Genomic DNA, 14,674 nt, shown 5'->3' on the forward strand with positions numbered 1-14,674 from the left:
GCCCAAAGCATTTTTTATAAATACTGAGCTATTTAGAGGGCTTCATTCCAGTCTTTTCCCAGGTCGGTTATCACAGCATGTTCAGTAGAGTTTCCTGTGCTATACAAGAAGTCCTTGTTGGTTATCTAGTATATTTAATTTAGAGGACGATGTATGTTGTTCACGGGATTCTTGAGTGAAGGCGAGAGGAGAAGGGGACGGCAGAGGATGAGATGGTTGGATGGCATCACCGACTTGATGGACATGAATCTGAGCAAGCTCCAGGAGCTGGTGATGGACAGGGATGCCTGGCGTCCTGCAGTCCATGGGGTCGCAAAGAGTTGGAGTGAACTGAGTGATTAAACAACAATATTAGTGTGCATCCCAAATGCCTAGTTTATCCCATCTCCACTTTCTCCTTTGGTAACCATAAGTTTGTCTTCTATATCTGTGAGTCTGTCTCTGTTTTGAAAATAAGTTCATTTGTATATTTCAGAAAAGCAGATGCCACATATAAGTGATATCATATGGTGTTTGTCTTTCTCTGTCTGTGTGTCTTACTATGATCATCTCTGGGTACATCCGTGTTGCTGCAACTGGCATTATTTCATTCTTTTTTATGGCTGTGTAATATTCCACCGCTGGCTTCCCAGGTGGCTCAGTGATAAAGAGTCTGCCTCCCCATGCAAGAGATGCAGGTTGGATCCCTGGGTTGAGAAGATCCCCTGGAGTATGAAATGGCAACCCACTCCAGTGTTCTGGCCTGGAGAATCCCATGAATAGAATAGCCTGGCGGGCTACAGTTCATAGGGTCAGAGGTGGCTCCCCACTCCAGCGTTCTTGCCTGGAAAATCCCACGGACGGAGGAGCCTGGTTGAAAGGCTGCAGTCCATGGGGTCGCTAAGAGTCAGGCACGACTGAGCGACTTCCCTTTCCCTTTTCACTTTCATGCATGGGAGAAGGACATGGCAACCCGCTCCAGTGTTCGTGCCTGGAGAATCCCAGGGACGGGGGAGCCTGGTGGGCTGCCGTCTCTGGGGCCGCACAGAGTCGGACACGACTGAAGCGACTCAGCAGCAGCGGCAGCAGCGAGTAGAGAAGAGCAGTACCGCATTTTATTTATGTACCACGTCTTCTTCGCGTACTCATCTGACGACGGGTTGTTTCACGTCTCGACTATTGTACACAGCGCTGCCATGGACTCTGGGATGCGCGTTTCCTTTTGCGTTTTCTCCGGATAAACACCCAGGAGTGGGATTACAGGGTCATCCGGGTCACTCTATTTTTAGCCTCTTACGGAACCTCCACGCTGTTCTCCGTAGTGGATGCGCCCACGTGAATCCCACCCGCGGCGTAGGCGGCTTCCCTTCTCTCCACCCTCTTCCCGCCTTTGTTTTGTGTTACCTTTTTGAGCATAGCGCTCTGACAGGTGCGAGGTGATACGTCAAGGCAGTTAAATTTGCATTTCTCCCGTGATTCCGTTCGCAAGCTCCCCGGGGTTGATGGTGGGGCCATGCTGACTTCATCTGGGTGGCGTCATCCATACACAGTGGGGGGAACACATTAAACCCACGCTAATTAGGGGCTCTGATCATCTGGGCTGGGCGGAAGCTTCTTTTGGCCCTGCCCTGTTGATGGAAGAAGTAAATAAGATCCCCAGGAGAACCATTTACCTCCCGGGAGTAGGAATTGCTTTTGAAGCTCTTTAAACATCACTGTTTCCAAGCATGACTCTGATTGCTTCCCAACCGGCTGGCTTCTGAGTCAGTCCAATGACACTCTTTTCTCTTTAGTTGCGAAGTGCTTTGGGGACATCTGTTAGGTGCCTTGGGGTCAGTTAGCGTCCGTCGAGAATGTTCTCGTTTTAATTTCATCTTCCAAACACCCTTGGGGGTCAGAAACATTTGAATGGTCTGTAATCTGAAAGTTGCACAGATGTTAGCAACTTTTACCAAAGTTTTTTTTTTTACCTCTGCTGTTGGCTTTTTGGGTGATGGTGGTTGTTTAATTGGTGAGTCGTGTTTGAGTCTCTGTGACCCCATGGACTGTAGCCCACCGGGCTCCTCTGTCCATGGGATTCTCCAGGCAAGAATACTGGTGTAAGTTGCCATTCTCTCCTCCAGGGGATCTTCCCCACCCAGCGATCGAACCCACATCTCCTGCATTGGCATGCGGATTCCTTACCCCCCAGCCACATGCAAAGCCCACGGTGGAATTCTATATGTGTGCTCAGTCACTCAGTCGTGCATGACTCTCTGCGACCCCAGTGAGCTGTAGCCGTCCAGGCTCCTCTGTCCATGGGATTCTCCAGGCAAGGATACTGGAGTGGGTTGCCATTTTGGTGGTGGTGGTGGTTTTATGCTTGAGGCTCTAGGGCTTGAGCTTTACTGTAACACCTTCCTGAGATGGCTCTGCGGTGGGGGTGAGGAAGTGGGAGCCTTAGGTCGACACGTGTGTCCTGACCATATCGCTCTGCAGTGAGGGGTCTGTGTGATTCTGAGGACCTGGTCGTTGCTTGATAGGGATAAGCTTGAGGCTCAGGTGGGCACAGAGGGACGTTGTAAGAGAGGTTTTCCCAGGTGGCTCAGTGGTAAAGAACCTGCCTGCCAATGCAGGAGACTCAGGAGACCTGCGTTCGATCCCTGGGTGGGGAAGATCCCCTGGAGGAGGGCATGGCAGCCCACTCCAGTCTTCTTGCCTGGAGAATCCCATGGACAGAGGAGCCTGGCAGGCTACAGTCCACGGGGTCGCCAAGAGTCAGACACGACTGAGTAACACATTCACTTGCACTTTTCACTGTTCTTTTTGTCCCAGTGGAAACGTTTTAATTTGCCTTTTCATTCATGGTTTTCTTTTTTCATCTGTAGTTATTAATGTGAGCTCTCTCTTCCCATTCTGGTGTTTTTTTTTTTTCATTGTCTTCCCCTCCCCCCATTTTTAAAGTCTTTATTGAATTTGTTACAATACTCCTTCTGCTTTATGTTTTCATTTCTTCCGTCGCGAGGCATATGGGATCTTGGCTCCCCAAGCAGGGGTCGAAGCTGCGCCTCTTGCATTGGAAGGCGAAGTCTTAACGACTGAACAGCAGTGAGATCCTCTGATGTGATTTCTTGGCAGCTTTTTGTATCAGAAACATGCACACGTCATAAGGAGAATCAGTTCAGGCTCCCCTCCACCCCCTGTGTTCTAAGTTAGTCAGTTTAGAGCTGGGGTTGTCTGGTTTTTGAAAGTAGGAAAGGATTTGATAAAATACCGTCTGATGCCCTCCCCTGTTTTTTCTGAGTGTCTTTCCTTCATGAATTTTTTTCCTATTTATCCCATATTTGTTGGCCTGATTAGTCCTAATTTGCTTGATTAGATCGTAACAGACAGTCCTTTTCCCGATTAAAGTACTCATTTCCTTGAGATGTTCCTATTTTACTTGTAAATCGAGCCTATTATTCATTCGGTTAGAAGTACACACCTATCACTTTAAAATCTTCTTCATATCATAGACTCGTCCCTGTGTGCTAATTTGTATTCCCAACCTTGTCAGATGTATTATCCACAGTCTTCTCTGGGTCCTTGTTTTTTGTTTTTTTTTTTTTAATCTGTCGATTCCTCAGATGCTCAAAGATATACATGGCGTTCTCCCAGAACCATTTCGGTTCTGCCCACCTCTTCCTGCGTTTCTAATGGGTTTTGCCAAAGAGCCTGTGATGTTGCGTTGTTAGAAATCTTCTGATGAAGAAATGGCAGCAGAGGATTTCGCTGCTTAACTATAACCATCATGGCTTCAACATTTTTTATTGATCTTTGTTGGGATATAGTAGCTTCACAATGTTCTGTGGGCTTCTGCTGTGCAGCAAGGTGTCAGCCGTATGTATACACAGAGCGTCCCTTTCTGGCTTCCCTTCCCATTTAGGTCTTTACGGAGCACTGAGTAGACTTCCCTGAGGTATACAGTCGTGCTTGTTACTTATCTATTTCACACAGAGTATTTCACACAGAGTGCAGATGTGTCAATCCGAATCTCGCAAGTTCTTCCCACCTTCTCTCCCCACCTTGGTGTCCACACACGTGTTCTCTACGTCTGTGTCATGCCTTCGAGTTGCCTGAACACTGGACCCACAGGTAACGATCCGCATTGTCCCATTGGTATTTTAGCCCTGAACCACTTCCTCCTTGTCTCAAAAGGGCCAGCCCTGCGTGGTGTTTCCTTGTTAGCCTGACACGTTTCAGCCTTTTAACTTTTAATCCCTGCCTTAAAAAACTCCATCGTGAGTTTACAGAAGAATCCTCCTGTGTCCTGCCTTCAATGTGGTCTCCCAGTGGGAGGCCACCATCTTGGTTTTGTATCATGACCAGCCCCTTATCATTCAGTCTCACTCTTTCCTGCATCAGGATCAGACCCTTGACTTAACTCTTAACTCTTTCAAACTCCACCCCCTACCTGTTATCTGAGTTTCTGGCTATTTTTTGCTACCCAGACAACTGGTATACCTTCTGTGTTCCAGCCGCCTGCATGACAGATGTTCTATTTCTTGTCCCCTAGGGGACGGAGGAGCCTGGTGGGCTACAGTCCATGAGGTCGCTTAGAGTCAGACACGAGTGAGCGACTTCACTTTCACTTTTCACTTTCATGCATCGGAGAAGGAAATGGCAACCTGCTCCAGTGTTCTTGCCTGGAGAATCCCAGAGACAGAGGAGCCTGGTAGGATGCCATCTATGGGGTCGCATAGATTCGGACACGACTGAAGTGACTTAGCAGCAGCAGCAGCAGCATCAGGGGGTGCCCTGAATATTCTCAGAGCATGGCAGCCTTCGTTTCTCTATAATCATGTAGCTAGAAATGAAAGGTTAGGTTAAAGGCACCCCAGGTCAAGTGAAAAATGTCAGCTACAGGGCTTCCCTGGTTGTCCAGTGGTTAAGACTCTGAGTGTCCAATGCAGGGGGGCTTGGGTTCAGCCCCTGGTGGGGGAGCTAGATGCCCCATGCCCACGACTTAAAGATCCTGTGTGCTGCAAGAAAGACCCACAGTAACCAAATAAATAATTGGAGGAGGAAATGGCAACCCACTCCAGTCTCCTTGCCTGGAGCATCCCATGGACAGAGGAGCCTGGTAGGCTACAGTCCGTGGGGTCGAAAAGAGTCGGACACGACTGAGCGGCTTCACTTTCAACCAAATAAACAAAAAGGCAAAAATATTGTTTAACTGTCACCGGTTGTCTCCGCCAAGAGCCCTGCTGCGTCAGTTACTCCAGCGCCTCTCACTGTGTCCATCGCTGCGGGTATGCAACCCCTAGCTGCATGTTAGGTGAAGCCCTAACGCCCGTGAGTGCCTTGCCCTCTCAGTGGTCAGTCCTGCTGCCTCTGCTGGATGGAGGCGGGGGTCACACTGTGTAACCTGTCTTCTGTACTGCTCTTCTCAAAGACGGAGCTCTTCAAGCATTCTGCTCTGCGGGGAGCAGTCTGCCCTCCCCAGCAGCAGGACTTGATTTAGGGGCTCCTCTTCCTCACTGGAAAAGACCCCGATGCTGGGAAAGATTGCAGGCGGGAGGAGAAGGGGATGACAGAGGATGCGATGGTTGGATGGCATCACCGACGCGATGGACATGAGTACGAGCAAGCTCCGGGAGACAGTGGAGGACAGGGAGGCCTGGCGTGCTGCAGTCCATGGGGTCGCAGAGAGTCGGACACGACTGAGCGACTGAATGACAGACCCCCTGTGCAGTATCCCCCGCTCCTTCCAGTGATGCTGTTGTAGAGGTGAGAGACAGGGGCAGCTCCCGAGTGGATGTGGAAACTGGTGCTGATGACGAGACTGGGCGTAAGGAATTTCCGGGCATTCCTGTGGTTAGGACTTGGCGCATTCACTGCCAGGGCCCTCATTCGATTCCTGGTTGAGGAACTAAGATCTTGCAAGCTGTGCAGCACGGCGATAAAAAATGAAAAGATTCGAACCAGCGGGTAGAAAGCAAGCAAGATGCAGTGACCCGCTCACAGGGCAGTGCTCTCAGCACGAGGCATCAGTGCTTGTGTTGCTTATGAATTATGGCCCTTCTGGGGCTTCCCACAAGGCGCTAGTGGTAAAGAACCTGCCTGCCAAAGCAGCACACTCAGGAGACTCGAATTTGATCCCCGAGTCAGGAAGATCCCCTGGGGGAGGGCATGGCACGCCACTCCAGTACTCTTGCCCGGAGAATCCCATGGACGGAGGAGCCTGGCGGGCCTCAATCCACGGGGTTGCAGAGAGTTGGACAGGACTGGAAGCTGAGTGTGTGGGTCCACGCATCCTTTTTTTTTTTTTACCATCGGTTGTAGTTATTAGCAATCGTGTGGGTTTTCCTCTTTTTTTTTTTTTTTTTTTAACATTCTTGGGAGTGTTTCAGGGGGAAATTAGAACAGCGTGTTGGGAATTCCTGTGCAGATGGCACCGACTTCTAGAGCAGAAATTCCCAACTCCCTGCGGCAAAGCTCCGTCTTCCCCAATCTGCCACAGCCTGCTGCCATGGAGAACAGAATCAAAAGAGCAAAAAAAAAAAAAAAAAAAAAAAAAAAAATGCATTTAAGAAACATGCAAGGGACTTCTGCTTTATAAGACAAGGGGTATGGGTTTCATCCCTGGTTGGGGAGGTAAGATCCCACATGCCTCTTGGCCAAAAAGCCAAAGCATAAACCAGAAACAGTATTGTAACGAGGTCATAAAGATTTTAAAAGATGGCCCACATTTTTAAAAAATGTTAAAAAAGGAAACATGCAAAAGATAAGTGCCTAATGTTGCTTTTTTTTTTTTTTAAACCCCTGGGCTCAGCCGACATACAGCAACTATTGATTTTTATTTGTTTTTTAAATTTCTAAATGCATACAGTAAAGAGTCTGCCTGCAGTGCAGGAGATGGGTCCTGCTCTTTGCAACCCCATGGACTGTAGCTCACCAGGCTTCCTCTGTCCATGGGGATTCTCCAGGCAAGAGTACTGGAGTGGGTTGCCATGCCCTTCTCCAGGTGGTCTTCCAGACTCAGGGATCAAACCGGGGTCTCCTGGAGCATCCCCATGGAGAGAGGAAGCCTGGTGAGCTACAGTCCACGGGGTCGCATAGAGCAGGACAGGACTGAGTGGCTAACACTTCAACTTTTCAAATGCATCCTCACCTTCCCAGGGTGTATTCGGCAGAGGGGTCACCCACGATTCGCAGGACGATGACCGTGCTGAGTAACTGATCCTGGACTACGCCCACCCCTTACGCAGGCTCCCTTTGTTATTTTTTTTTAGGGAAAGCATTGAAAACGCGCACTCCCTTGTTCTCAGGGGCTGGGTGACGTGGCACACACAGCTTCCTCTGTCTGTACTCCAGAGTATCCTAACATGTCCCTCCCGAGTGAACGCTGATGGACTGTATCGTGTGTGGTGCATTGAAAGCTGACCTCGCTTCTTTGTCCTCCTCCAGTGGAGTTTCTGTATTGCGACCTGGCGTCCATGAGGTCTATCCGGGAGTTCGTCCAGACGTTCAGAATGAAGAAACTGCCCCTCCACGTCCTGGTGAATAACGGTGAGTGATGCAAGGCTGTTCTTCGCGTCTGCAGCTCTGTGTCTTCCCTGCAAATAGAGTCATCGGTACCGTTTTTATAGAGCCCATATATATGTGTTCATATATGATGTTTATTTCACTCCTCAGACCTTCCTTTACTCTGTGTAACAGACTCTAGGTTCGTCCACATCCCTACAGCTGAGTCCGTTTCACTCCTTTTCGTGACTGAGTGATATGTCTTCACTCTGAATAAGAGGCTGATGCTCGAGAGGGTGGAATGGTGTGGGGTGGGGGGAGGCTCAGGAGGGCTGAATGTATATTTATGGCTGGCTGATTCACGGTGTTTACAGAAAAAAAACAGCATTGTAAAGTCATTTTCCCTCAAGTAAACAATAAATGTTTTTGCCAACAAAGGTCCGTGTACTCGAAGCTATGGTTTTTCCAGTGGTCATGTATGGATGTGAGAGTTGGACTGTAAAGAAAGCTGAGCTCAGGAGAATTGATGCTTTTGAACTGTGGTGTTGGAGAAGACTCTTGAGAGTCCCTTGGACTGCAAGGAGATCCAACCAGTCCATCCTAAAGGAAATCAGTCCTGAATATTCATTGGAAGGACGGATGCTGAAGCTGAAGCTCAATGCTTTGGCCACCTAATGGGAAGAACGGACTCATTGGAAAAGACCCTGATGCTGGGAGAGACTGAAGGTGGGAGGACAAGGGGGCGACAGAGGATGAGATGGTTGGATGGCATCACCGACTCGATGGACGTGAGTTTGAGCAAGCTCCAGGAGTTGGTGACAGACAGGGAAGCCTGGTGTGCTGAAGTCCATGGGGTCGAAAAGAATCAGGAACTACTGAGCAACTGAACTGAACTGAAACAGTAAATTGGAAAAATAATGGTGAGGTCTGGTGAACTCCAGAGGTTAATTCGGGCACAGACAGGAGCTCTGGCAGTCCTTGGGGAAAGCGGGATTACCATGGAAATATAGTTTCAGTTATTGCTGAAGCTGTGTTCCACTGATGTGTTTGGCCTTCGCTATCAGGATAATCGATTTTAGGGTGTTGCTTTAAAATGAGGTAAAGTGTGCTCAGGGCTTCCCTGGTGACTCAGACGGTAAAGAATCTGCATGCAGTGCAGGAGACGTGGGTTCAATCCCTGGGTTGGGAAGATGCCCTGGAGAAGGAGATGGCAACCCACTCCAGTGTTCTTGCCTGGAGAATGCCACGGACAGTCACGTCTGACTCTTTGCGAGCCTGTGGACCGCAGCACGCCAGGCTTCCCTATCTTCCACTACCTTCCTTCCTGTCGCCCCTAGGAGCATGGTGATGGTATATGATCCTTTTAATGTGTTCTTGGATTCTGTTCACTACAGTTTTATGGAGGAATTTTGCATTGAGGTTCATCAGTGACACTGGCCTATAATTTTCTTTTTTTGTGAGGTCTTTGTCTGGTTTTGGTATCAGCGTGATGGTGGCCTCGTAGAATGAGTTTGGAAGTGTTCCCTCTTTCCCTTTTAAGTATAGCAGTATGTGCATGTCCATCCCAAACTTCCTAACTATCCTTTTCGCACATCCTTCCTCCCAGTAACCATAAATTTTTTCTTTAAGCCTGTGTGTGTGTGTGTGTGTGTGTGTGTGTGTGTTAATTGGTCAGTCGTGTGCGACTCTTTGTGGCCCCATGGACTGCAGCCCACCAGGCTCCTCTGTCCAGGGAATTCTCCAGGCAAGAACCCTGGAGTGTGTTGCCATTTCCTCCTCCTCTATACCCGTGAGTCAGTTTCTGCTTCATGACTAAGTTCAATTGTATCATTTCTCTTTAGACTCTGCATATAAGGGATATCATATGCTGTTTCTCCTTCTCTGTCTGACTAACTTCACCCAGTATGACGATCTGGAGGTTAATGCTTGTTACTTCCAATGGCTTTCTTTCATCCTTTTTTTCACGGCTGAATACTCCTCCAATGCACATATGTACCCCATGCCGATGGACATTTAGGTCAAACCACAACTCTAAAGGGAACGATACTGGGAATATTCTGAGTCAGCAGCTGCAAACCCATTTCCTGAGTTCTGGGACCAAGGCCCTGTCCATGGTACTGATGGTGTTCAATAGAATCCGCTGAGTTAACCAAAGCTATTTGCCCGGGACCCTCCTCTGGGATAGCAACTCCTCCTCACAAGGCGATTGGTTCAAAGGAGTTGGATTCAGACTCCCCTGGTGGTCCAGTGGTTACCAATCCCCCTCACCCCGAACCCAGTGCTGAGCACGCAGGTTTGATCCCTGCTCTGGGAAAAATTTCACACACCCTGGAGCCACTAAGCCCGTGTGCTACCAGTACTGAAGCCCTTATTCCCTAGAGCCTGTGATCCGCAATAAGCCTGAGAGTTGCAGAGAGTAATCCCCGCTCAGTGTAGCGAGAGAGAGCCAAGCAGCAGCAAAAACCCTGTGCAGCAAAAAATAAATGAAATTTTTAAAAAGGTGGATGGAGCTTGTGTTTGTAGGACCAACTCCTGTTAAACCACCCCAGGCATCAGGTCTCATGGAGAACACCCCCAGCCGCGTCCCACAGGAAAGCTTTCCGAGGGTCATGGCTAGCTGGTGGTCCTCGCTAGCTTTGCATATTTAAAATTTATTGATTTATTTTTATTACCATTCTTGATGGAGATCACTTTTCTAGTCTTTCTTGAATTTGTTACAGTGTTGCTTCTGCAGTATCTGTCAGAGCAAAGTTTCATGTTCTAAAGAAAGCAGTCATGTTCTGAAGCTGTAAATTATGTCCATGACAGTTGGTGAAGTGAAAGTCATTCAGTCGTGTCCGACTCTTTGTGACCCCCATGGACTATACAGTCCGTGGAATTCTCCAGGCCAGAATACTCGAGTGGGTAACCTTTCCCTTCTCCAGGGGGATCTTCCCAAGACAGGGATCGAACCCAGGTCTCTCACATTGCAGGTGGATTTTTTTACTAGCTGAGCTACCAGGGAAGCCCAAGAATACTGGAGTGGGTATCCTTTCCCTTCTCCAGGGGAATCTTTCCAACCCAGGGATCGAACCCAGGTCTCCTGCATTGCAGGCAGATTCTTTACAAACTGAGCCACCAGGGAAGCCCACAGTGCAAGGAAAGTCCCTAAAATTTATTATTAAAGAGAGCAATCAGGATTTTGCAGATGTTCGGCATTCCAGTCGGGGAATATTTGTGCACACAAATGGCAGGAGACTGCCTCTCTCCGCTGGTGGGGGAACTCGTGATCGAGGCTGGGGCTTCGTCCACCCCGAGAATGATTAATAGTGGACGTCCTGCAGAGCCGGTCAATATTTATCATTTATTCCCGTCCAAATTTGATGGATCTCGTTTCCCATCCTTGTGCCGGAACTTGGACAGGTTTGTGTTCACTGCTCAGAATTTATGCTTTGTCCTTGCAGGAATACATCCCATCACTCTCCCAGATGAATCTCCCAACATCAAGGATTACTAAAAACTGTGTGTTCCCCCCGCCAAATAAATGTGTCAGTGGTAACCCTGAGAAAGACAGAGATGGCTTGCCTGGCCAGATACACAGTAACCCAGTTTTCACTGTTGATCTTCATTAGTTTAGGAACTCATAGCATAAATCAGCTCATGGACCAAGGACCGTTAGAGCTGGCCTTCCGGGCACTGGCCCCAGGGGGCCTCGGTGTCCAGAGCAGTCAGGAAAGCGGGGACTGGGGTCCGATTATTGAGGAGCAAGTGCCCAAATGTTGTCATTGTTCAGTCGCTCAGTCGTGTCTGACTCTGTGTGACCCCATGGACTGCAGCATGTCAGGCTTCCCTGTCCTTCACCACCTCCCAGAGTTTGCTCAAACTCGTGTCCGTTGAGTCGGTGATGCCATCCAACCATGTCATCCTCTGTCGTCCCCTTCTCCTCCTGCCTTCAATCTTTCCCAGCATCAGGGTCTTTTCCAATGAGTCAGCTCTTCTCATCAGGTGGCCAAAGGATTGGAGCTTCAGCATCAGTCCTTCCAAAGAATATTCAGGACTGATTTCCTTTAGGATGGACTGGTGGGATCTTTCAGCTTTGGTAATCATCATCTTGTTCTCTACATCTGTGACTTTATTTTGTAAATAGGTTTGTTTGACTGTGTTTTTAGATTCCATGTATAACTGATACCACAGGATATTTGTCTTCCTCTGTCTGACTTACTTCAGTTAATACGATAATCTCTAAGTCCGTGTTGCTACAAAAAGCATATGTCATTCTTTTTCATGGCCGAGTAATATTCCACTGTATATATGTACCACACCTTCTTTATCCATTTTTCTGCAACATTTAGGTTGCATCCACATCTCGGCTCTTGTAAATTGTGCAATGCAAAAGCTGTTCACAAGGCTGGGTGTTTCCGATCCTGCCGACCCCAGGCATCCTGGATGTACGTACATCAGAGGCTGTGAGGTGCTTCCAGCCAAGAATAGCTGCTGGTTGGAGAAGCACGTCTGCCCTGCTCCTGGGGCATGGGGCAGGCATGGTGGTCTTCCCTCCGTGGTGACAGGCAGATGATGTTATGGGGAGCACGGTGGATGCACTGAGCCGTGGACCCCTCCACACGGTGCTCTCATTAATGATTTCCCCATTGACTTAAGGTAGATTCTGATCACCGTCGTTTGCTCTTTGAACGTCTACATTTTCCCTGGTCCATGGTGAGACTGTGTGTCTACTACCCCCAACCCTGGGGTCACTCAGCCGCCCACCCCCTGGGTCCTGCTTGTGTGACGAGGATCTGGGGTCACGGTCACCCCCCTGGTCCTGACTCGCGTCACACGCTTTCTCTCCATTTATAGCGTTTGTGTGTGTGTGTGTGTGTGTGTGTGTGTGAAGTCGCTCAGTCGTGTCTGACTCTGTGTGACCCCACGGACTGTAGCCCTCCAGGCTCCTCTGTCCGTGGGATTCTCCAGGCAAGGATACTGGAGTGGGTTGCCATTTCCTTCTCCAGGGCATCTTCCTGATCCAGGGATCAGACCGGCGTCTTTTACACCTCCTGCACTGGCAGGCGGGTTCCTGACTCCTGAACCACCTGGAAAGCCCAGCGGCAACTCACTTAATCATGGGTTTAGTCATGAGTGGGGACCCTGGGAGTTTTGAACCCAGCATCCAGGGTGCTGCCGTCCACACCTGGCTCCCCCAGTAGATGAATCCCCAGATGATCCCATGCGTCTGGCACGCGGTGGGGTGTGGGGCTGTAGGCACAACAGCGATGCCCGGGCCACCGCTGTAAAAATATATTTACGCCCACCATGCTCTTGCCCAGGGCTTGCTCAGATGACCCTTGAAGATTTCCCAGGTCACCTTGAACTCCCCCTGCACCCGGAGCTTCCTCGCTGTCGACTGGAGTCAGAGAGTTTCTGCTCGAATCTGTCAGCGGAGTTTGTGTGTGGAGACCATCCGAGCTGGCACAGCCCTCGGGCTGCACGGGACCTGTCTCGTCCGTGATCGCTGGGAAATGCATAATCCGAACGGACTGAGTGAATAGGTCCAGCCTTAAAGAGATGGCTCAGGGGGTTGTCCTTCAGCTCAGATCACCGAGCACCTGACCGCAAGTGCCCCAGCCAAAAAAAAAAAAAACACGAATGAGTCCAGTGGGTCTGTCCAGTAGCGTTAGCTCCAGAGCCCATCAGCTGGGCTGAGGTCTGGCCGTCCACACTCTCCTGGGTGGTTTCTCTGCTGCCAGTATCCGAGAAATCAAAGACCATTTTCCCCTCAGCTTCGTCAACAGGGATGGAACCCAGACCCCCTGCATTGCAAGCGCAGACTCCTAACCACTGGACCACGGTGGAAGTCCCCCAAGAGCATCTTGAGGATGTGAGAAGCAGCACCAGCTTTTTTATAACCTGGTCCTCAACTCCACAGGCTGAAGCACTGGAGATACCTTCAAATTCAACCCGCAATTCCTGCCGACCCCCGTGTCCCCTTCAGCGCCCCTGTTCCACGACGTGGCGTGTTTTCCGATGGATGCGGATACAGCAAAGGGCTTCCCTGGTGGCTCCGTGGGCAAGAATCCACCTGCCAAGCAGGAGATGCAGGTTCGATCCCTGGGTCGGGAAGATCCCCCGGAGGAGGAAATGGCAACCCACTCCAGAATTCTTGCCTGGAGAATCCCATGGACAGAGGAGCCTGGCGGGCTGCAATCCGTGGGGGTCACAAAGAGTCAGACACGAATGAGTGGCTAAGCACAGCACAGCACAACTGGTTCATAAATACCTGCTTTCTTGTTAATAATCATCTTTTATGAAGTACAATGGGTGTACAGTGTTATATGTTGCAGGTATACAGTATGAAATGAAACTCGTGGTCCCTCAACTGTGTCTGACTCTTTCTGACCCCAGGGACTGCAGCCCTCCAGGCTCCTCTGTCCATGGGATTCCCCAGGCAAGAACACTGGGGTGGGTTGCCATTTCCTCCTCCAGGGGATCTTCCTGACCCAGGGATTGTACCCGGCTGTCCTGCATTGCAGGCCGACTCTTTACCAGCTGACCCACAATGTAGAGGGTAGTGATTCACAATTGGTAAACTTGTAGTCCATGGATAGTTATTATGAAATGTTGGCTGTGTTCCCTGTGCTGTAAAATATATCCTTGTACTTTATTTTATACTAATGTGAAATGAAGTGAAAGTCGCTCAGCTGTGTCCGACTCTCTGCGACCCCATGGACCGTACAGTCCATGAAATTCTCCAGGCCAGAAGACTGGAGTGGGTAGCCTTTCCCTTCTGCAGGGAGATCTTCCTAACCCCGTGGTTGAACCCAGGTCTCTTGCTTTGCAGGCCGATTCTTTACCAGCTGAGCCACCAGGGAAGCCCAAGAATACTGGAGTGGGTAGCCTATCCCTTTTCCAGCAGATTTTCCCGACCCAGGAATTAAACTGGGGTCTCCTGCGTTGCAGGTGGGTTCTGTACCAGCTGAGCCACCAGGGAAGCCCAAGAATACTGGAGTGGGTAGCCTATCCCTTCTCCAGCGGATTTTCCCGACCCAGGAATTGAACTGGGGTCTCCTGCATTGCAGGCGGGTTCTTTACCAGCTGAGCTATGAGGGAATTTTATACTAATACATACTGGTTTGTACCTCTTAACCCTCTCCCCCCTCTTGCCCCCACCCCTTCCTTCTCTTCTGCTGGTCACCACCAGTTTGCTCCTTGTACATCTGAGTCTGTTTCTTTGTGG

General features: G+C 49.6%; 1 protein-coding gene across 3 annotated transcripts in view; it reads left to right on the forward strand.

Moving 5' to 3' along the window:
* Positions 1–14,674, forward strand: part of DHRSX (dehydrogenase/reductase X-linked) — a 147,474-nt gene that overhangs the window by 100,560 nt on the left and 32,240 nt on the right. For all 3 annotated transcript variants that reach the window (XM_070366094.1, XM_070366096.1, XM_070366093.1), the window contains exon 4: positions 7,408–7,509. In XM_070366094.1, the coding sequence (XP_070222195.1) occupies positions 7,408–7,509 (102 nt within the window). The remainder of the gene's footprint in view (positions 1–7,407; positions 7,510–14,674) is intronic.

Source organism: Bos mutus, chromosome X (genome assembly GCF_027580195.1).
Source record: "Bos mutus isolate GX-2022 chromosome X, NWIPB_WYAK_1.1, whole genome shotgun sequence".
NCBI lineage: Eukaryota > Metazoa > Chordata > Mammalia > Artiodactyla > Bovidae > Bos > Bos mutus.